This window comes from Eleutherodactylus coqui, chromosome 2 (assembly GCF_035609145.1).
Source record: "Eleutherodactylus coqui strain aEleCoq1 chromosome 2, aEleCoq1.hap1, whole genome shotgun sequence".
NCBI classification, from domain to species: Eukaryota; Metazoa; Chordata; class Amphibia; order Anura; family Eleutherodactylidae; genus Eleutherodactylus; species Eleutherodactylus coqui.
Genome location: NC_089838.1, coordinates 139,639,231 through 139,661,903, shown reverse-complemented (window position 1 = coordinate 139,661,903; position 22,673 = coordinate 139,639,231). Strand labels below are relative to the sequence as shown.

The 22,673-nt window shown below is 42.2% G+C and overlaps 1 protein-coding gene across 1 annotated transcript in view; it reads right to left on the bottom strand.

Annotated features, from left to right (window-relative positions):
* The window catches only part of TRHDE (thyrotropin releasing hormone degrading enzyme), an 819,510-nt gene that overhangs the window by 12,675 nt on the left and 784,162 nt on the right, over window positions 1-22,673 (bottom strand). The window contains exons 16-18 of the mRNA XM_066589876.1: window positions 9,460-9,627; window positions 3,610-3,750; window positions 1,062-1,143 (exon numbers count right to left, since the gene is read on the bottom strand). Of these exons, the coding sequence (XP_066445973.1) occupies window positions 1,062-1,143; window positions 3,610-3,750; window positions 9,460-9,627 (391 nt within the window). The remainder of the gene's footprint in view (window positions 1-1,061; window positions 1,144-3,609; window positions 3,751-9,459; window positions 9,628-22,673) is intronic.

The window sequence follows — 22,673 nt, the reverse complement described above, 5'->3', positions numbered from 1 at the left end:
ATTGAGAGTTTCCCACATCTGAATCGATAATTATAAACTTATTACTCCCTATCCTGTGGGCAAAGGATAACTTAATTTTGTGGGATAACCCCTTTAAAGATAATACATTAGTATAGATTAGAGATGAGCGAGCCTACTCGGCCACAACCCTTTTTCGCCCGAGTACCGCGATTTTCGAGTACTTCCGTACTCGGGTGAAAAGATTCGGGGGGGCCCGTGGGTGAGTGGGGGGTTGCTGCGGGGAGTGGGGGGGAGAAGGAGAGAGAGGGCTCCCCTCTGTTCCCCGCTGCCACCCCCCGCTCCGTCACGCCTCCCCCCGTCCCCCGAATCTTTGCACCCGAGTACTGAAGTACTCGAAAATCGCGGTGCTCGATCGAGTAATTACTCGAAACGAGTAGGTTCGCTCATCTCTAGTATAGATACAATACGGGTTACTTCATTGTTTTCCTTACGTGGAAAGCCTTTGTTGTGCTCAACAATTTGAAAGACTTTATATAAAACACAGCGAGATTCCAGTATGACAAAACAAAAGTACACAGCTAAACATGTCCTAATCACTCATACACTGAAGAAAAAAATGTTACAATATAATTGAGAGCATGTGGTGACATGAAAAATATAAATTATTTCTTTTCGATTTACCTATCACAACAGTTTTTCAAAATGTATTGTTTGTAAGCTAACCAGGATTCATTATGCATAATAATTTATAACAAAGACAATGAAAACATCAGTTTTTCTAAACCATTTTTACATAAAAGTCATCAGGACAATGGATAAAAACATTTTATAAAATTGATTATAAACAATCTGCTATGATTCATCATTTCACAGACGGAATCTTAAAACAGTTTATTTTTTTTCTTTTCTTAGCCTTAAGAGTACAACATGCTGCATTATTCAGCATGGTAAGTAAGTTTTCTGATGGCACATGTGTAAAATTATGACACATTACGCAGCTATTTCATTTAAATCAATCTCATGCTTTGTTTTCAATAGATTCACTCAAAAGTTTTACATTTAATTTTTTACTTTACGTTAAAATGTGAAGTTTGGCGTACCTCATTCAGTTCTTCTTCTGTATTGAGAAATTCTGTAACACCGCTAATAAGTTTTGAATTCATAAATAGCGCTTCTCCATATCTAAAACACAAGAATATATCATAATATATACATTGTAAAAAAAGGAATATTTCTATCAAAGACACATACGCAGTGTAGCAGAGAGAGAGAGAGAAGTACATGTGACCACCTTGGAACATTAAGGGCTCATGTCCACGGGCAAAATATGATTTAAGATCCGCAGCGGATCTCTCGCATGCGGATCCGCATCCCATAGGGATGCATTGACCACCCGCGGGTAGATAAATACCCGCGGATCGTCAATAAAAGGGATTTAAAAAAAAATGGAGCATGGAAAAATCCGGACCATGCTCCATTTTCGTGCGGGTCTCCCGCGGGGACGGCTCCCGCGGGCTTCTATTGAAGCCTATGGAAGCCGTCCGGATCCGCGGGAGACCTAAAATAGGAATTTAAAGTATTTACCATCCGGCGCGGGCGGGGAAGGTCAGCTGTTCCTCACGGCCGCATCTTCCTTGCTTCGGCTCGGCGGATGTGCCCGGCGCATGCGCGCGGCACGTCGGCGACGTGCCGGCGACGTGCCGCCGGCGTCAGGAATTCATCCGCCGGCCGAAAATGAAGATCCGGCCGTGAGGAACAGCTGATCTTCTCCGCCCGCGCCGGATGGTAAATACTTTTAAATTCTTATTTTCGGCGCTCATGTCCGCGGGGCAGGAGGGACCCGCTGCAGATTCTACATGTAGAATCTGCAGCGGATCTGATTTTCCCCGTGGACATGAGGCCTAACTGAGGTGAACACAGAAGAGAAACAGCAGGTGGAGCCATGGTTACAGAATATCTTTGATTTTTTTTTTCAATAAGTGTAAATACAAAAAAAAAATATAATAATGGTACGAATTTAACTCCTAGTAATGTTACTTTTTCATGGGACAACCCCTTTAACAACTTCCTGACATCTCATACACATGTATGTCACAGTAATATTATGGTCTAAGAGGCTGAGCCTGCTCCATCGGCAGCAGAGTACAGCTGTAACATATAGCTAATACACTGCTACAATGGCCGATGATGTCAACCATTTAACTCCTTAGATGCTGTGATCAATAGTGACTGTAGCATTCAAGTAGTTAGAACAATGGCAGTCACTACTCTAAGATACCTGAGGATGTCAGTTAGCAGCAAAACATTTCTTGGAGGAGCGCTGATATTAATTTTTACATTTCAAAGTAAGATTCTGATGAACAGTGTCTTCTGAGTGATGTGTAATGCAGTTACATCCCTCTAATCATAGGCTAGTTTCTCTTTCCTGATTACTAATAATGGGTGGATATATCTAATAGTAAATACAAGTCAACATTATCAAAAATCCTTGATTTTCAATAGTTAGGCTAATAATAATAATAATGAAAGTTATGTTTTAATAAGGCTTCACAAATGCACTTTTATTTAGGAGCATAGTGGCACAAACACAAATAATATATATTCTACTGTTTTTATTGTGCAGTCGCTGGAACACATAAAAGAACTACAAAAATTTGGTACATCTGTTATTTTATTGACCACAGAATAAAGTTAAAGGGATTGTCTCACGAAAGCAAGTGGGGTTATACACTTCTGTATGGCCATATTAATGCACTTTGTAATATACATCGTGCATTAAATATGAGCCATACAGAAGTTATTCACTTACCTGCTCCGTTGCTGGCGTCCACGTCTCCATGGCTCCGTCTAATTCTGATGTCTTCTGGCGTTTTTAGACGCGCTTGCGCTGTGCGGTCTTCTGCTTCTGGTCGGCCCGTGCACGAGCTGCGTTCTGGCTCCGCCCCTTCTACGCGTCATCGCGTAGCCCCGCCCCGTCACGTGTGCCGATTCCAGCCAATCAGGAGGCTGGAATCTGCAATGGAACGCACAGAGCCCATGGTGCACCATGGGAGAAGATCCGCAGTGCACCATGGGAGAAAACCGCAGTGCATCCCTGGGAAAGGACCGGCGGCCATCTTGGGAGAAGAATTTTATAAGTTCATCTTTCATCACATCAGTGAGTAGCAAGCGGTTTAAAAAACGCTTTAAAATGCTATTTTATGCCAGGGGTGACAGGGGGAATGGGCTAATGTAAAATTTTTATGTTTGCCGCGAGACAACCCCTTTAAGGTGTCATTAATATTACAATGTGAACAACGTAAACATAAAAAAATTGTCAAATTACTGTTTGTTCTATCACCCCCCCCCCCCCCAAAAAATAACACAGATTTCAATATGTTATATCTATCCAATGATGCCATTAAAAAAGGAATTCATTCCACAAAAAAAAAGTCCTCGGTCACGTCAACATAAAAATAACACAGTTTTGTCTTTCAGAAAATGAGGATGAAGTAAATGAGGAAAAAAAAGAATAGCCATGTCATGAAGTTGAAAACTCAATGCAGTTGTAAGGGGTTAAAACATTATTTCCATTGTATTGAGTTTTCTGCTTTATTTTCAACCTAAAACAAGAAATATTTAACCATAATCTAAAAAGACACGTCATACCTGGCATTTAGAAGTTTCCATTTATCCCTGAAGAATTTCCAGGCTAAATCTCTTCCATGTGGATTTCTTGCTACATGAATTATAACGTCTATGGCATCTTGATCCAATACCACTTCAGAATTCAAGGACAGGTTTAAAAGCCTTTATTGTAAATGTAGAAAATTGTATTAATTTTGTCTCAGTGAAAACAAATAGCTATTTTAAGGAATGAAAGGAGAATAACTAAATGGCTATAACCATAAATTCAGTTTTCAGTGTACAATTTTGAATCGAAAAACAAAAGTGGATATCAAAAGATAAGTTTAAGTCTGTCCTTTAGACTACCTACACATGGGTGAGTGATATCGGGTCAATATCGTGCTTGCCAGCCTGTGCTTTCACACAAAAAGTCTTCCATAACTTCAGTAAAGTAGGATTAGCAAATGTTTACTATTGTTTTCAATGAAAAACCTTGCATCGTACTTAATGAATGGCTGAGCACTGCCTGCGATTGGTCACAGCACTCAGCCAATCAGACCCTGCACTTTCAGGATTCAGGGATTTTTAAATTCCTGGCTAAGAGAAAATGCTTCAGAAGAGTGCTGATGAGTCAGGGAGAAGACGCGCTGGAGCTGGACAGCGCCGGAGAGGTAATGTATACATTTTTTTATTTTTTCAAGCAGCTAGGGCTTATTTTCAGGGAAGGGCTTATTTTTTAAGCCTTTCCCCGAAAATCTATGCGGGGATTGACTTCATCCCATTGCTTTCAATGGGTCTGCAGTAGCGTCGGCCCCATTGAAAGCAATGGCATAGCATTACAGTCCTCTGCCACTGCACAGAGCTTCAGTCATGTGTATTTGGCAGATCTGTGGAGGGCATTTTTTTTTGTTGAAGAAAAAACGCTTGTCTGACTGAGCCCTAAAACTCTGTAAAATGCCACGTTTAAAAACATGGCATTTTTTTCAAATGTCTGTGTGAAAGTGGACTTAGGGTGGGTTCACATGAGCGTGTTTTGGTGCGTACTTAGGTGCGTACATACGTCCGCACCTAGGTACGAGCAACAACACGCGTGAACACAGCTGCGTGCTTGTTGTCAATAGAGCCGTGGCTGCTGCCGGCAGCTCCACTTAAAACAATGCTCTGCTGGCCCCCTGCATTCTTTTTCAAGGAAGGGCTTTACATATAATCCCTTCCCTGAAAAAGAAACATTTTAGTGCAAAAAAAAAAAATTACCCCTCCGCCACTGCTGTGACCCCCTTCACCCCTGCTAGTTAAAAGAATTCTCTGCTGCTACATCTGCCACTTCTGTGGCAGATGCAGCAAAGGGAATTCTTCAGTTCTCCACTGCAGCTGTCACACATGACAGCTGCGGTAGAGAATCCTGCTGCCGGCATCCCGTCTATGGCTTTTTAGGGAAGGGCTTCATAAGCCCTTCCCTGAAAAGCCATTTAAAATAGTGCAAAAATTAAAAAAAAAACAATACTCACCCCCCTTCAGCTGTCGGGGCTCAGCCGCGACTTCTGGCGCTGTCCCCGGCTCTGTAGTTCTGAGCTATCAGCAGCAGGGGATTTAAAATCCCCGCCTGCTGGTAGCTCTGATTGTGATTGGCTGAAGTCCCCCCTGAGCCCCGGCAGCTGTCAGTGGCTTTGCAGGGAAGGGATTCATAAGCCCTTCCCTGAAAAGCCTTTTAAAATAGTAAAAAAAAAAAAAAAATACTCACTTGCCAGGGCTCAGCATTGACTTCTGCCGCTGTCCCCGGCTCTATAGCTCTCAGCTCTCAGGGAGGTGAGTATCTATTTTTTTTGTTTTTTAAATCACTTTTACTTGATTTTCATGGAAGGGCTTATATGTAAAGCTCTTCCCTGAAAAACAATTCAGGTGTGCCAGCAGTCTGTTGTGTTCTATGGAGCCACCGGCAGCAGCAGCGGCTCCATTGAAGTGAGTGGCTGCATTTTTTTTTTTACACCAAAATTTGTCTTTTTCAGGGAAGGGCTTATATGTAAAGCCCTACCCTGAAAAAGAATGCAGGGAGCCGGCAGACTATTGTTTTCAATGGAACCGCCGACAGCAGCCGTGGCTCCATGGAAAACAATGCGTGCATTCCCTATGGTGCACGAATGTCTTATCTTTGCAGGCACGCACCTGTAAAACACGGACATGTGCACACACCATAGGGAATGCATTGTTGTAAATACAAGCGTGTTTTTGTGCGTGCGTATGCACGCACCAAAACACGCTCGTCTGAACCCACCCTTAGGCCTCAGTCAGACGAGTGTTTTTTTTCCCGCAATTTGCGCATGCGCATGTGATCTGCGCATATATAGGACTATTGCAATGGGATCAGTCACATGTCCGCTTTTTATGCGGATATGCGATAAATGATTGGACACGACGAATCGCAGATCGCGCCTATCTGCGTTCTGCAATTCCTTGTGTTCTATATATGCATTCAATGGGGCCGGCGGCAGCAGTGCCGACGCCGTTGAGAACATATACTATAAAGATCATTCTCCTCTGCCACAGCTGTAACAGCTGTGGCAGAGAAGAACAATGTTCGCCCATTGAATTCAATGGAGCTGGCAATACAGCCGGCTCCATCGAAAGCAATGGGCTGCCGGCAGGCGCAGCATGAATTTTTGGAAAGGGCCTAAAAATATAAGCCCTTGCCTGAAAACCATCCAAAAATATGTAAAAAAAAAAAAATATACTCACCTTGTCCCTACAGACGGAGTTCAGCCGCGGCCGGCCGGCAGTTCTCCTGAACTGCTCTCTGTAGTATTCAGCAGGAGGGGATTTAAAATCCCCACCTACTGAATGGGCTGCCTCTGATTGGTCACAGCCCTCACCAATCAGAGGCAGCTCTCACTCACCCATTCATGAATTCATGAATGGGTGAGTGAGTGCTGCCTCTCATTGGCTCAGCCCAAGGACCAATCAGGGGCAGCTCTCAGCTATGGAACGACAGCTGAGAGCTGCCTCTGATTGGTCCCTGCGCTCAGCCAATCAGAGGCAGCACTCACTTCCCGCCTGCTGAATACTATGGCTGGCTGCGGCTGAACTCTGGCTGCAGGGACAAGGTAAGTATATATGTTTTTTTTTTTTTTTACACATTTTTGGATGGTTTTCAGGGAAGGGCTTATATGTTTAAGCCCTTCCCGAAAATTCATCCTGCACTCGCCGGCAGCCCATTGCTTTCAATGGAGCCGGCTGTATTGCCGGCTCCATTGAATTTCAATGGGCGGACAGCGTTCCTTTGATCGGGCCCGTTTCGCCGAAAATGCTGCTAGCTGCAGATTTTTCGGCGAATCGTCGGCCCCGGTCACGCGATTTGTGGATGCGCATCTGTCATGCGATCCGCAAATCGTGGCAAAAAACGGTCGTCTGACCAAGGCCTTAATCTGTGTTTTTATTTCCTCAAAAATGTTTGATGTCTATTTGTAGTGATTTTTTTTCACATTTTGTTCTTGCACTTTTGCTTCTCTTCTGAAAGTCTCATAGAGAAATCAATTGAGAAAACTGCCAGAAAACATGTGACATTTTTGGTGCAGTTTTCATAGCTTTTTATTGGTGCATGTTTAAACACATGAATGAAGGCCTAGTAGGTTCTCCACCTTTGACCAGTGTAGCCTATATTACCATCAATAATACAATTTGACATCTTCAGGAGGTAGAAATGTTAACACATTTGAAATTTGTCTTTACTTTTAGATAAGGTAAAGTCTGCTGGTGCATGACTAACTCTTAGGGTGACATCACATTGTGATGTTTTCTTGACAGACTGTTGTTGTGGGGTGGGTTGCCATTGCCTTCTTTAGTTAAGTTTTACCACACAGCAAGCTGGGTAATCATTTTACCGACCTTGGATGGATAAAAGACTGAGTCAACCATGAGTCAGCTACCTGAACCAAATGAGGATTGAACCCATAACCTTCAGGTCATGAGCGAGAGCTTAAGACTGCACCACATCTAGCTTTTCTTTGAGGGTACATGCACACAGAGGATATTTCTGTCTGCATGGATGCTTGGTGCTCTACATCTGTAGCGCAGACTGCAGGGCACATTTTGGTTCTGCTACCCTAATTATGTAAAGTGGCTGCTGCCATTCATAGTGAATCATAGTGAATGGCAGCAATGCTATGTGATTAGCATCGCTGCAGCAAACCACAGCTTGTCACAGCTCAGTAACAAAGTAGCGCGCTAATACACCATGCATTAGCTCTGCTTGATCAGTCTTTAATTTTATCTTGGAGAGAAAATGATCAAAAAGCACAATTTTTAAATACTATGTTTTTATTTTGAAAATGGGAAAACCTTTTTACTATTCTTTAATTTTTATAATAATAAGAATCTTTTAACTTATTTTTACTTTTTTTTACTTTTATCAGCTCAACAACATACTGCAATATTTCAGCACTGTAATAAATTTTATTTTTACTGGTAGTCTATTAAGATGTGCAGCAAGCATGTCTTAATAGGCAGAAATACATGGCAGGATTTGGGGCCTTCAAAAGACAACAGTTTGCCATGACACTCTAACGGCACCAGCAAACTCATTGTTGGGACTGTTCAGGAGAGATCCCACTCTCTGTTGGGTCACTTTAGTCTCTCTCTCAGAATTGAAAGCAGCATTTAAAGCATTAAATCTGATCACAGCCATTTTTCTCCGATCTTTGTCACTTTGTATGGAGCAGGCTCAGCTCCTAACCATACTCCATACAAACCCCATGCACATCCACCATACATGTGCAATGGAAGTCAACAAAGGGCGCCCAGGTATATGTAGAGCACCTATCTGCATCACTATTTGGGAAACAAAATATACTTAAATTGATTTTTGGAGTGTGCAGCAGTTTTACTATATTGAATATTTGTAATTAGGCCTCCACATGGTGTATGTGAATAGAACAATCAGGCAAAACTGGTGTAATCACTCACCAGCATCTTTCTGCCTGCTCCCTTGTGATGCTGAAAGAGGATCAATAGGAAAATGGAGGAATGTAATTAATTTTTTTTTAACTATCTACCACTGCCAAAGATACCCATTGGTGGACCAGAAAGACTGCCTATTCTTCAGACTAGATAAGAAGGAAACAGGAGGTAAAAGGCTATCAAGATGCTAGTGGACACACTGGTGATAAAAATGATTTTATTGAACCAGGAGGTATTGCATTTTGAGGTAGTATATCTCATCATCAGACAGCTGGAAAAGGCAGTTGTGGCCCAATGGATCTTGATGGCTGTCAGTACTTTCTCCCCAGCCACTACTTTCATTTTCACTTGTCTGATGGAGAGGCATTACGCCTTTAAATGTGATACTTGCTGGTTCAATAAAATCCTTTTAAACGTTTACTAGTGTGTCCAGTAATATGTTGATACAGATAACACTAGACCCTAGAATTTTACTTACTATTTTGCTGGTGTCTATGGTCACTAACACAACTATTGGTTGATTAGTGTATTTAAGTTGCCAGTAACTCAGTCCTATCAAATTAAACATGACAAAACCAAAGATCTTGCACACCACATGCTGAAATAAGCCCCCTTTATACCATCCATTTCTCCCTACCTCTAAGGCACTCTTTTTCTATCAATAAGCCTGGATAGGCTGGATAGTCACTCTAACATAACAAGATTTGACCTGGTGACTAAAACAAAGCATTGTATTATGAAATTAGTAATTATAAGATTGTTTTTCATTGAAAGAGTCAACGGATGTTAATTATGCTTTTCATTACTAACTTGAAGACTGTTTTCTGAATTTATCAATGAAAAGATATATTATCCATTAACTTGTTTATCACTCTTAATTCTAATTAACTTATATATGGCAATCTTTACGTTTTAGATGGAAATCATCTTTAATCCACTGACTTGTTCAGTAGGTTTCTATTATCACTGCAAGTAAGTGCTTCCAATAATATCTTCTTTTCGGAAACTGCTGTGGTAGAATGGAACTTCATCCAAATAAACTCCCAAATATCTTCATCCATTAGAGAAACAACTGTGCAATACACAATATCCCGGACATTTGGTGGAATTCTAGGGATTGAAATACACATGAAATATTAGATTTATGTACCTGTAGCTGTAATCGTTTTTATAGACAAAGAAATACAGTGTAATGTTTTAGAGTTTATTCTGCCAATCCAAAGCCTGATCATATCATTGACTTATCCCATTAGAAAGTAATAATAATAGTAAAGGATTCCTGCCCATAATTCTCTTTAAATGTCCTTCCATCAATTTCTTTAAAAGGGAAACGGTCACTAAGTTCGTGTTGTTTGGCCAATGGACCGCATGAACTCAGAATAGGCTTGACCATTGCAGACATGTATGTCTTACTTTGAAATGTTGCAACATTTAAAAAAACAAAACAGTATTTTAAAGCGTGACATGGAAAGCAGTCAGCTGGGCAACATTCTGCTGTCTTCTCTCCACCGATCAACTAAATTGATAGGTCTCTATATACACTAAGAGAGGATCTGTAAGTCTAACCAATCCCACTATAGAGAAGCCAGAGAGGCCCTCCCTCTGTGAGTCCTTGTCCCATTACAAAAGTTTTTTTAATACACATTCTTTTTCTTAAACTTTCATTTTTATTAAAAATTAATATCAAGTAGCATGAATACAATAGGCAAAAAAGAAAAAACATTTTCTTCTTTCCAAAATAGTGTACTGACACATAGGTTAATGTAACAGAACACAGCCAACAGTTTAATAGTGATATTGCATATAATAAACTGCATGGAAAAAATTACTACAAGTATTACCACAGTATAGCCAAATTTAATTTTCAAAGCGGGAAAGTGGGAAGCATGGGGTAATAGCCCACTCCAGAATGCAGAAACGCTTCCATCTGGGATAGCTGCCTTTGAAAGACTGACACTCCAGCCCCACATTGGGCATCAAATTTGTTAGCAAAATATTTGCTAATTGATATGCTTTCAGGTAACCTAATTAATAGTTAATGCTCGAGCATTGAGGAAGCTTACAAATCACACACACAATTGAATGTGGTTAGAAGTCATCTGATATATTTCTCAAACTGCAGAGATATTTTAAACAAAGGCATTTGAAAAAAGGCTAGAACACACCTCACTTTTAATAATTATAATTTATTATAATTCATTTATTATCATTGGTTATTAAAAACTCAACAAAAACAGTGACATCTCTTTAAGGGTGCGGGCAGACGAGCGTAGGCGTATTTACGTTCGCACGAGCACAACGTATAATCGCCCGAGCGATCGTTTTTCACCGATCACGACCAGAGCTAGAAAGCGTATTTTCGTTTGTTCCTACTTTGCAAACGGTCTTTTCGGCGATCGAATATGCGTTGGCGCGTATTTCGGTCGCATATGTTCCGTTTTTTTTCGAATTGCCGTTTTTACGCGCCGTAAAATCGCCCATGTGAACGAATACATTCGAAACCATTGCCTCAGATGGTCACGTATATACGTTTGGTCGCAAAAACGCGCCGTTTATGCGCTCGTCTGCCCGCACCCTCAAGGCAGGACTCTCAGGCAGATTAAAGCTGTTTCTCATGAGACTTCGTAAATGACCTTAGAAGACACCCTTGCATTCTTATGATAGAAACAAAAATATGACCTAAAGAAAGACAGTGAAAGTCTGTAAAAAAGAGCAGGTTACAAGATATACAATGGAGGATGCCAAATCTTATACCTTCCCTTACGGTTGGAAAGAGAAAAGATTCAAAAGAACCTCTGAAAATAAATGTTTAGAAAGATGAAATCTTTATCAAACAGAATGTTAGAGATACTTAAAGGGGTTGTCTCGTGAAATCAAGTGGGGTTATACACTTCTGTATGGCCATATTAATGCACTTTATAATATACATCGTGCATTAATTATGAGCCATACAGAAGTTATTCACTTACCTGCTCCGTTGCTAGCGTCCCTGTCACCATGGATCCGTCTAAATTCGCTGTCTTCTGGCGTTTTTAGACGCGCTTGCGCAGTCCGGTCTTCTCCCTGGTGAATGGGGCCGCTCGTGCCGGAGAGCTGGTCCTCGTAGCTCCGCCCCGTCACGTGTGCCGATTCCAGCCAATCAGGAGGCTGGAATCAGTAATGGACCGCACAGAGCCCACGGTGAACCATGGGAGAAGACCCGCGGTGCATCGTGGGTGAAGATCCCGGCGGCCATGTTGGTAAAGGAAGAAAGAAGTCGCCGCAGCGCGGGGATTCGGGTAAGTAATAAACTTTTTTTTTTTTAACCCATCCCTTGGGTTTGTCTCGCTCCGAACGGGGGGCCTATTGAATAAAACAAAAAACCCGTTTCGGCGTGAGACAACCCCTTTAAGATATAAAGTATGCTTAAAGTGTACCTAACTTTTCAGACAACTTTCACTCATTAATAGCTTGTGTGTGTTTCATCTGTTTTCCAATATGCTTTCATTATTTTTTGTTCTACCAATGAAAATCAATGCTGAAGTCCAGCTCATCTGAAATCCACTGCTTGTTATTAGGCATTTAGATTCACTAGCAACACAGATGTTAGGATATCCTCTTAGCTGTGTGGAAGGGTCTGTCTCCAATGCATTCACACAGTCCTCAGACCTGCAGAGAGTGAGTATACAATCTTTGCCTCTCCTGTTGCTTTATTTACCTAACCTGCTATGTTCACTTATGTTTGTGTAGTAGGCATTATGAGGCCTCGGTCAGACGGGCGGTTTTTCGCGCGATTTGCGCATGCACATGCGTCTGGCGATTTTATAAAACCATTGCTTTGCAATGGTATCGGACACATGAGCGCTTTTTATGCGCTCGTCCGATAAATTATAGAACAGAAATCGCAGATCGCACCTATCTGTGATCTGCGATTCCTGTTCTCTTCTCTATATGCGCTCAATGGGGCCGGTGGCAGCAGCGCCGACCCCATTGAGAACATATAGTAGACAAATCATTCTCCTCTGCCACAGCTGTAACAGCTGTGGCAGAGAAGAATGATGTTTGCCCATTGAATTCAATGGAGCCGGCAATACAGCTGGCTCCATTGAAAGCAATGGGCTGCCGGCGATCGCACAATGAATTTTCGGGAAGGGCTTAAAAATATAAGCCCTTCCCGGAAATTCATCCACAAAAGTGTAAAAACAAAATATATATATATACTCACCTGGTCCCGGCAGTTCAGGAGAACTGCCGACCGTGGCTGAACTCCGTCTGCCGGGACCAGGTGAGTATATATATTTTTTTTGTTTTTACACATTTCTGGATGAATTTCAGGGAAGGGCTTATCTTTTTAAGCCCTTCCCGAAAATTCATCGTGAGATCGCCCGCAGCCCATTGCTTTCAATGGAGCCGGCTGTATTGCCGGCTCCATTGAATTCAATGTGCTGGACAGCTCCGGCCCATTTCTAATGAAACACGGCTAGGAGCAGTTTTTTCGGGCGATTTTTCGGCCCCGGTCACGCGATTTGCGGATGCGCATCCGTCATGCAATCCGCAAATCGCGGGAAAAAACGCTCGTGTGACTGAGGCCTAAATGTCTCCAGTTCATTGTGGGAAAAGCAAAAAAGGTAGCTGCTTTGCACACAGCAAACTGGAGATGTGTATAATGCCTACAATGCTAAGATAATTGCACATAACTCACTACGCATCATAAACCGTCCATTTACCTACAGTCTTGTAGTCCAGAGAGCTTCTCCTCTCACAACATCTGGGTGGACATTTGTCCGACCCAGGAGCCTCAAGCTGACTGCTGATGGAATCAACTTCCTTTCCCCCAAAGTCATCAGGTACCACCTAATTAACAACTTGAGGCACCCTTTCTCTGCCAAAACACTGTTCTAGAGACTTCTAGAGGTGATATCTGGTATTGTTTTGCCATACAGGTTAGGTAAATATAATATCTAAAAAAGCTACAGACTACAAGTTTACAGTCAGAAGGATGAGCTGTGATATCATCTGTTATGGACAGGAGCTGTGTGATCATCATCAGTAACTGTGATAGGAGTATATGTGTCCTCCTCTAAGCAGTTCATATGGCAGGTAAGTAGAAGTTTACTAGAAACTGAGAGAGAGCAGACAGAAATAAATAACCAAGTTAAAGGAGATGTCTCGAGGAAGCAGTGAATTTTTTTTTTGCCCAGTCCCCCTAATTAAGCATACATTACTAATTACCCCTGTAAATGACTTTTCTAGCTGGTTTCTACTTACAGTTCCAGCGTTTCAGCAACTTATAAAAATTTTCCCAAGATGGCTGCCAGCTCTTTTCCCTTCGCTTGCTGTAGCCCGACGTGCGCGCTCCCGAGACGCTACCAGCTGTGTCTCCCTGACAACCAGACGCCCCGCAGCCGCCGACCGGACCCCTGGATTCAACGCGGCCGACCACGGCACACAGTCACCCACCGCCAGGCAGCAGGTAACCGGCGCAGCCCCCCCGGCCCAGCGACAGCCCCCCCCCCGGGCCCAGCGACAGTTCCCCCGGCCTAGCGACAGCCCCCCCCCGGCCCAGCAACAGTTCCCCCGGCCTAGCGACAGCCCCCCCCGGCCCAGCGACAGTTCCCCCGGCCTAGCGACAGCCCCCCCCGGCCTAGCGACAGTTCCCCCGGCCTAGCGACAGTTACCCCGGCCTAGCGACAGTTCCCCCGGCCTAGCGACAGCCCCCCCCGGCCCAGCGACAGTTCCCCCGGCCTAGCGACAGCCCCCCCCCCCCGGCCCAGCGACAGTTCCCCCGGCCTAGCGACAGCCCCCCCCCCCCCGGCCCAGCGACAGTTCCCCCGGCCTAGCGACAGCCCCCCCCGGCCTAGCGACAGTTCCCCCGGCCTAGCGACAGTTCCCCCGGCCTAGCGACAGCCCCCCCGGCCTAGCGACAGCCCCCCCCCCGGCCTAGCGACAGCCCCCCCCGGCCCAGCGGCAGCCCCCCCGGCCCATCACTTACCTGGATGGCTGGGCGGCTTCTCGGCTGGGCGGCTTCTCGGCTGGGCGGCTCTGCACCTTCCTCTAACAGAGGATGGTACAGAATGGCTGCTCCAGCGCGCTCCCGAGCAGTGACAGCTCGTCTGCACATGCGCAGAAGAGCTGTAGCGGCGAGCACACTGAAGCGGCTCGTGCTGAAAGGAGAAGACCAGACTGCGCAAGCGCGTCTAAAAAAGCAAGCTGCCAGTGAATTTAGACGGAACCATGGAGACGAGGACGCTAGCAACGGAGCAGGTAAGTGAATAACTTCTGTATGGCTCATAATTAATGCACGATGTATATTATAAAGTGCATTAATATGGCCATACAGAAGTGTATACCCCCACTTACTGCCGCGAGACAACCCCTTTAACACTAGCTAATTTATGTATACATAAAGAATTAAAAAAATAAACAGGAGTAGCCCTTTAATAAACTTAACATATTGCTCCAAAAACTATCCATATTATTCCAAACAGTATATTAGACTCTGTTTGTATATTAAATCATCATTCGGCACAATTTGGATCTTAAACATTTCTATATTCCGATGCTTATTGTGCTAGTATATTAATAAAACTATTCAAGCATATAGATGTGCATTAAAAAGTGTATCTTCTACACAAAGAGCCATAAGTGTCCCTCTTTGACTGTCCAAAAAACATCAATAAAAGTATGTTACAAAATTGCTAAGACATAGAGACTATTAAATGTGCATAAGTTGTCTGAAAAATTAGGCAATAGAGCATGATGACCAGACTGATCGTCTTCTTTTTAACTAAGTCAAATGATAGCCATTACATGCCATTATAAGCCTGTGCTGTATATGCACGTTTACTTTACAGCAGATCTCTGCAAATGTAGCGGGTGCATTACCTTTCCATTTCGAAGGTAACCATTGTGTCACTGATGTTAAATTTAAAGTATGTTCTTCTGAAACACTTCAGCATTTCAGAATGAACATACATGTCTATAATGGTTGTGCCTGCCCTTAGTTCATGCTGCTCTTGGTTCGGCAACATTAACCTAGTGAAAGGTTCACTTTAAATTAAACAGATTTGTGTTATGTATTGTGCATAAATGATTAATATAAAAAACTGGACAAACAATGGTCTAAAAATATATTGAGTTGCATATTTAAGCTCTGATGATCATTCCTACCCCTGTTATCATCAGCAGCAACATAATGATACGTCTTTATTAAACATTAGACTCACTACTAGCTTGCTGGCATTTCATTTTAGCTTTGCATTTGCAGGCAATTATCTGTATTTATTTTAAAATGTTTGTTGAGAGAATTATTTTGTATAATTGCAGAAAGGTGTAGAGAATGATTTTGTATATAACAACCTGCAATCAGGCTATAGATTTCTACATAATAGTGCATAAAAGACAGTTAAGTCAATTTAAAAAGAAAATGGTGCTGTAAAATGTGGGGTTATCCATGTTCAGAGAAAGCTATCTGATTACTACCATGCAGATAGCAGGAAATGTCATCTCATTCCTAACATCATCATTTACTTCTATCTTTTGGAGTCTAATGATATTTAGATTTCTTCCATTAATGGTATTGCTCCTGACTCCTTTAGAAATTTCTCCGGTTGTTTGGGGATGTACATCACCTTCCATATTCCTCATTTTTGTCTCCCCTCACTCCCTGTTGCCTACAAAAAGTGAGCTTTTTTTTCCTTTTATAAAGCCATATTTCCCACATAAAGGTATCAATAGACACACAGGTTAGTTTCAGTGTCAATAAAAGTATTCACTCATAGGTCAGCTACCCAGGGCAGCTGGACTCTTGCTGTTCCTGGCAGACATGGGCGTCACCCTGTTCCTCCTATGTGATTAATCTTTTACTTTCCATCAGCACTGCAGGAGTTAACCCCTCTGCTCTCACCCAGCTGCAGGGTAATTGGCAATTATCTCCCAATTTTAGCTGCATCGGTGACCCTCCTCTTTGCCTAAGTATTGATGTTTGTTCCTATTCCAGCAAATCTATTCAGTTTCTGATTCCGGTGCACCGAAACCTGGACCGGTTATTTGGATTTTGTTTGAACTCTGCTTGCCTTCCCCTTCAGACTTGTGACCTGGATCTCGCTTGAACACCGCCAGCCCCAACATCGGTCCATATCCAGACTGTATGCGTGGGCCTATCTCATGGTGCGTCGCACCAGTGTTGCCAACCCCTGTGGGTCAGCCGCCAACTACACCGGGACTACTCCAGGAGGTAGCAGCCTAGTTGGTTCCCCTGTGCAAAAAGCCAGATCCCTGTGCAAGGGTTAAAGGGTGAATACTGGAGAAACCCCAGGATAATGCCCTCAGATTTAGCCCAAAGCCAAATAAGTTAGTTGGCACAGTGGGTCCACACCTACTAGTCAAAACATCACCGAAAATTAGTACTAGAAATATCATAAGAGAGGCAGGTTGAATTTTTATGATGCAATGTAGATAATACATTTAAAGGGGTTGTCCCGCACTGAAACGTTTTTTGTTTTTTTTCAATAGCCCCCCCGTTCAGTGCGAGACAAACCCGATGCAGGGGTTAAAAAAGAAAACGGGATAGTGCTTACCTGAATCCCCGCGCTCCGGTGACTTCTTACTTACCTGGTGAAGATGGCCACCGGGATCTTCTCCCTCGGTGGACCGCAGGTCTTCTGTGCGGTCCATTGCCGATTCCAGCCTCCTGATTGGCTGGAATCGGCACGTGACGGGGCGGAGCTACAAGGAGCCGCTCTCCGGCACGAGCGGCCCCATTCAGAAAAGAAGAAGACCGGACTGTGCAAGCGCGTCTAATCCGGCGATTAGACGCTGAAAATTAGACGGCACCATGGAGACGAGGACGCTAGCAACGGAACAGGTAAGTGAATAACTTCTGATAACTTCTGTATGGCTCATAATTAATGCACAATGTACATTACAAAGTGCATTAATATGGCCATTCAGAAGTGTATAACCCCACTTGCTTTCGCGGGACAACCCCTTTAACATCATTAATACAAATCTGTGCCACCATTTCTATATCCTATATGCATTTTGTCACTTTTAGACAGCCATAATGTGACCACATTTTAGCACTTGAATTATGACAATGATGGTTGAATTGAACGTAAAGGGTCTATCCAGGATTAGAACATCATAGCTGTGTTTTTTCCAAAAACATTGCCACAACTGTACACAGGTTGTGCATACTATTGTACCTCAACCCCATTTACTTCAGTGTAGCTGAGATAATATCATAAAAAGCCCATAGACAGGTAGGGCACTGTTTTTGGAATTAAGCAATCAGGTCAACCTAGACAACCACTTTAAATCCATGTAGGCTGACATTACAATCCTGAAAGTAGTCTTACGGAGAGGTACAACAGAAGAATGTTAGAATTATATCATCATTATCATCATCATGTTTACCAGATTGTTTTCTGACTATTATTTCAGTTTTGTAATGTGGAACACACAGGCTCCATAAGATAATTATAAAAATAGTGTTTCTAAATAAAGTGCGAATATGCAAAGCCCTAAAAAGACCAGCTACAGTATAAGCCTACTTAGGATCTCAGAGAACTAAGTGCACCCTATTTAAACCTCCATTTATTCAGATGTACTTGTGAACTCATTGATTTGAATGGGTATATTCACATGGGCTGTTTTACTCAGATAATAAGTCTGAGTAAATGTAATTTCAGCATGTCCTGTTCTTGTCCAACTCCTGAACAAGAATAATATGTGTAAATGTGCGATGTTCTGGACAAATATCTCAGACACAACTTTTAAAACAACCATGTGCGTATAGTCTTAGTCTGAGAACCATGACAACATATCATGATAACATATAGATACATTTTGCACGTAGTCACTGCAATATATACCCATATATAGGATGATCACAGAGAACATGTGAATATTTTATCATAGGCTAAAGAAAATATTTTCTAATATACAATTCTGATAAATTAGGAAAATATTCAGTACTACCTTTCAATTTACAAATGCTTTTAAACATTTACAAATGTTTTTACACAGTGAAAATGAGGACATTCTAAACTGAACTCAGAATTTCTCTTGTCACTTATCATCCCTTGTAAAAAGCATTTGAAAATCTCAATTTCTTTACATTTTTCTTTATTTTAATGGCTGCACCATCTACATTTCCAGTAATAGGCCAGCTGAACAGCTGTCTGAGCAACCCTGCAGCAAACCTGTCATCACTCATCTTTCTTGTCCATCTCTTTTCATCTATCGTGACTTATGTAAGCTTCTGTACTATATTTCAGATGTGTGGAGAGAGCATTTGTATTAAGCATGCTGGCTGGGCTGTGGAACACTTCTATATTTCTTGTATCCATGTAATATTGCGTAACGTGTAACTGTCATTTCCTTGATTCCAAGTTAATGTAGCTATAATTGTTTTTGTGACTTCAATGACAACTATACAGTACATCAATATATATCAGATATTTTACTGCATGCTACGGTTATTATATTACCATCTTTATCTGTCTTTGTACATAGCTATATACCTCTAATTTGTGCCATAGGAAGAATGTGTGCCTGTTTGGACACATTGACTTTCTCCTTAGGGATCAGATAGAATGGTCAATAAAGTTTCTTTTACATGGGTCAATAAAAGGGAATGAATACTAGTCGAAATATTCAATCACCAAATCATTGCCCTTGAAATCCCCTTGAATTCTGTCTGCTTTTTCTTTCACATGATGGATGCGCATCCGCAAATCGCGTGACCGGGGCCGAAAAATCGCCCGAAAAAACTGCTCCTAGCCGTGTTTCAATAGAAACGGGCCGGAGCTGTCCAGCGCATTGAATTCAATGGAGCCGGCAATACAGCCGGCTCCATTCAAAGCAATGTGCTGCGGGCGATCTCACAATGAATAGTCGGGAAGGGCTTAAATATATAAGCCCTTCCCTGCAATTCATCCAGAAATGTGTAAAAATAAAAAAAAAATATATACTCACCTTGTCCCGGCAGACGGAGTTCAGCGCGGCCGGCCGGCAGTGGGTGTGAGTGGGTGTGAGTGAGAGCTGCCCCTGATTGGCTCAGCACTGAGCCAATCAGAGGTAGCACTCACTCACACCCATTCATGAATTTATGAATGGGTGTGAGTGAGAGCTGCCCCTGATTGGTCCCTGCGCTGAGCCAATCAGGGGCAGCTCTCACTCACACCCACTGCCGGCCGGCCGTGCTGAACTCCGTCTGCCGGGACAAGGTGAGTATATATTTTTTTTATTTTTACACATTTCTGGATGAATTGCAGGGAAGGGCTTATATATTTAAGCCCTTCCCGACAATTCATCCCGCGATCGCCTGCAGCCCATTGCTTTCAATGGAGCCGGCTGTATTGCCGGCTCCATTGAATTCAATGGACAAACATCGTTCTTCTCTGCCACAGCTGTTACAGCTGTGGCAGAGAAGAATGATTTGTCTAGTATATGCTCTCAATGGGGTCAGCGCTGCTACCGCCGGCCCCATTGAGCGCATATAGAGAAGAGAACAGGAATCACAGATCGCAGATAGGTGCGATCTGCGATTTCTGTTCTATAATTTATCGGACGAGCGCATAAAAAGTGCTCATGTGTCCGATACCATTGCAAAGCAATGGTTTTATAAAATTGCCGGACGCATGCGCAAATCGCGCGAAAAACGCCCGTCTGACTAAGGCCTTAAGGAGGCCATTTTTGCAAAAGAAAATGCAAGCACATCACTTGACAGTTTTGAATTAGCTTCTCAGCAACTGACAATCCAATTTCATTATTTAAGAATGTTCTTTCAATAAAATAGTGACAATTTAAAAAAATCATAATTCAAAGGTGACAACTGATATAACTGCTAACACAAGAAATCTGAAGAATGACAATATTTCTGCAAAGGCTTGTTCACATCTCGTTTTTATCTATGTCCAAGGGTTCCATCAGACCATATATGTAAAAAGCTGAAAATGGAACCCATGGACAGAACAGTGATAAAGCCTATCTCTTTTATTGTTTAAATCTGAAACAGAAATCAATAGGTCAATGTTTTAGCAGGTTTCCTTTTGTTTCAGACATTTTGTACCTTAAAGAATAATCAGGACTTCAGTGCTAACTATGACATCTAAGCCGTTAGCTGGTGGTATTATGAATGATGCAGTCCCTTAATTATGCTGAACAGTCATGGTCCTGGAGTTTGGACTCATTAATGAAACATTGTTGGACATAAAGGTTAAAATTGTTGGTAGTAGATTAAAGAGGTTTGTGAGTGAAAACTATTGGTGACCTGTTTCTTAGGGTAGGTCGCCAATATAGATTGGAAGGAATCCTTCACCTAGGAGCCCTTATGATGAACTAAATGAGGAGGATGACCATAACTCTCCAAATTACCATCTCTAGCACATTTGCCTAGTTTGGTAATGTAGTTCTCTCCTATTCATTTTAATAATAGAAAGCAGTACTGCTAAACCAGGTCAATGCACTATGGACGGTGTTTGAGAGTTCCAGCTATCAATAGCTCTCCTTCATAGCAGTAAATTGACAGGACCCTCCCCCACCCCCCATGACCGATACCCTCTGATCTGTTCTTGGTAACCTACAGATGTAGAAACATGTCTGACACATCATGCTAACTCAATTCACAGCATTGTAGTTAAGTGGCTATAATGTGTTAAATGTCAAGTTGACATTTGCTACAGGTTTTTGCACAGAAATAACAGGAAGCAGTAGTATAGGTTTAAAATAAGTAAGGAAATGAAAGGATATTTCTCTCTGTGATTTTAATGAAGTCAAGCGGAAGTAGGATTAAGACTTTTCTTTTGTAACTAGGCTTAGCAGAACTTTTAATCAATTTAAACATATCTTCTATATAGTTTTTATTGAAGTGTGATCCAATTTTAGGACTTTAGGTAATAGGATTCCAAAGAAACCTCATTTAGTGTTTAGTCACATTTGAGAAACTCAAAAAATTTGAAATGTGCAAGTTGTAAAGCCAGTAACAAAATAACAAAATAGGAGCTGTTGTATATTACATGAAGTACACAAGAAGGGAATATACTGTTTATTGCTAATCATCTAAGCATTGACATATCAACATAACTGGTGCTTTGTGATGACTGGATTTATTAATGTTCAGCAGTGCAGTACATTGTAGTTAAATTATTGGAATGCGTTAAATGTCAAGTTAATGACAGTTTGCTGCATCCTTATATATATATTTACAGTATATAAAATATATTCATAGATATCAAAATCACTTTAACTCATCTAGCATTACATAGCCTCATGATGCTGAAATAAAAGACAGGACTTTTGTGTTCGTTAGTACAAGTATTTAAGGAAATAATATATCAAATTAATATATCAAGTTTAACCACTGCAATACAAATTTAAAAGGTGAAATCTTTATGGTTTGGAAGCAATAAAAAAATCATATTCATGCTAGATCACTCTTTTTAAAAAAAATAATAAATTCTCTTTTCAGCTGTAAGCCCTTAATGATCACCCATATGATTCTTTATGGCTGTCCTTAAGAGGCCTAATTCTGATACATGAGCTTTTTTACCACACTGCATTAGAAGCCTGGCATGGGTCTCCTGAGCAAGTGGGAGTGTGGGGGCCAGTTGCCTCATGATAGCCATGCAGCAGCTTTAACAGTGAGCAAAGAAACCACAGATCCCTGTTTAACCTTTTACATTTTGTGGTCAATGCAATGGCAGCATGTAAAAGAGTGACAGAGCAAGTTGGCAAACTCTGTCAACCATCAGAGCCCTGCAATGTGAGGACGGGGTTCTGATCGGTAGCTATGGCATGCAAAGGCTTGAAGATAGCCTCCAGGTTTGCCATCTATGGTGGCCTATGAGGCTCAGGTACTGGCTGAGCCTAAAAGGAACATATAATACACTGTGAGGCCTTAGTCACACGGGCGTTTTTTCACGCGATTTACGGATGAATGAGTGTGAGTGAGACCTGCCTCTGATTGGCTCAGCGCTGAGCCAATCAGGGGCAGATCTGACTCACACCCCCTTCACACCCACTGAAGGCCAGTGGCTCTGAACTCCATCTGCCGGGACAAGGTGAGTATATATATATTATTTTTTTTTACATATTTCTGGATGAATTGCAGGGAAGGGCTTATATATTTAAGCCCTCCCCGACAATTAATCTGGCGCATGCCGGCAGCCCAT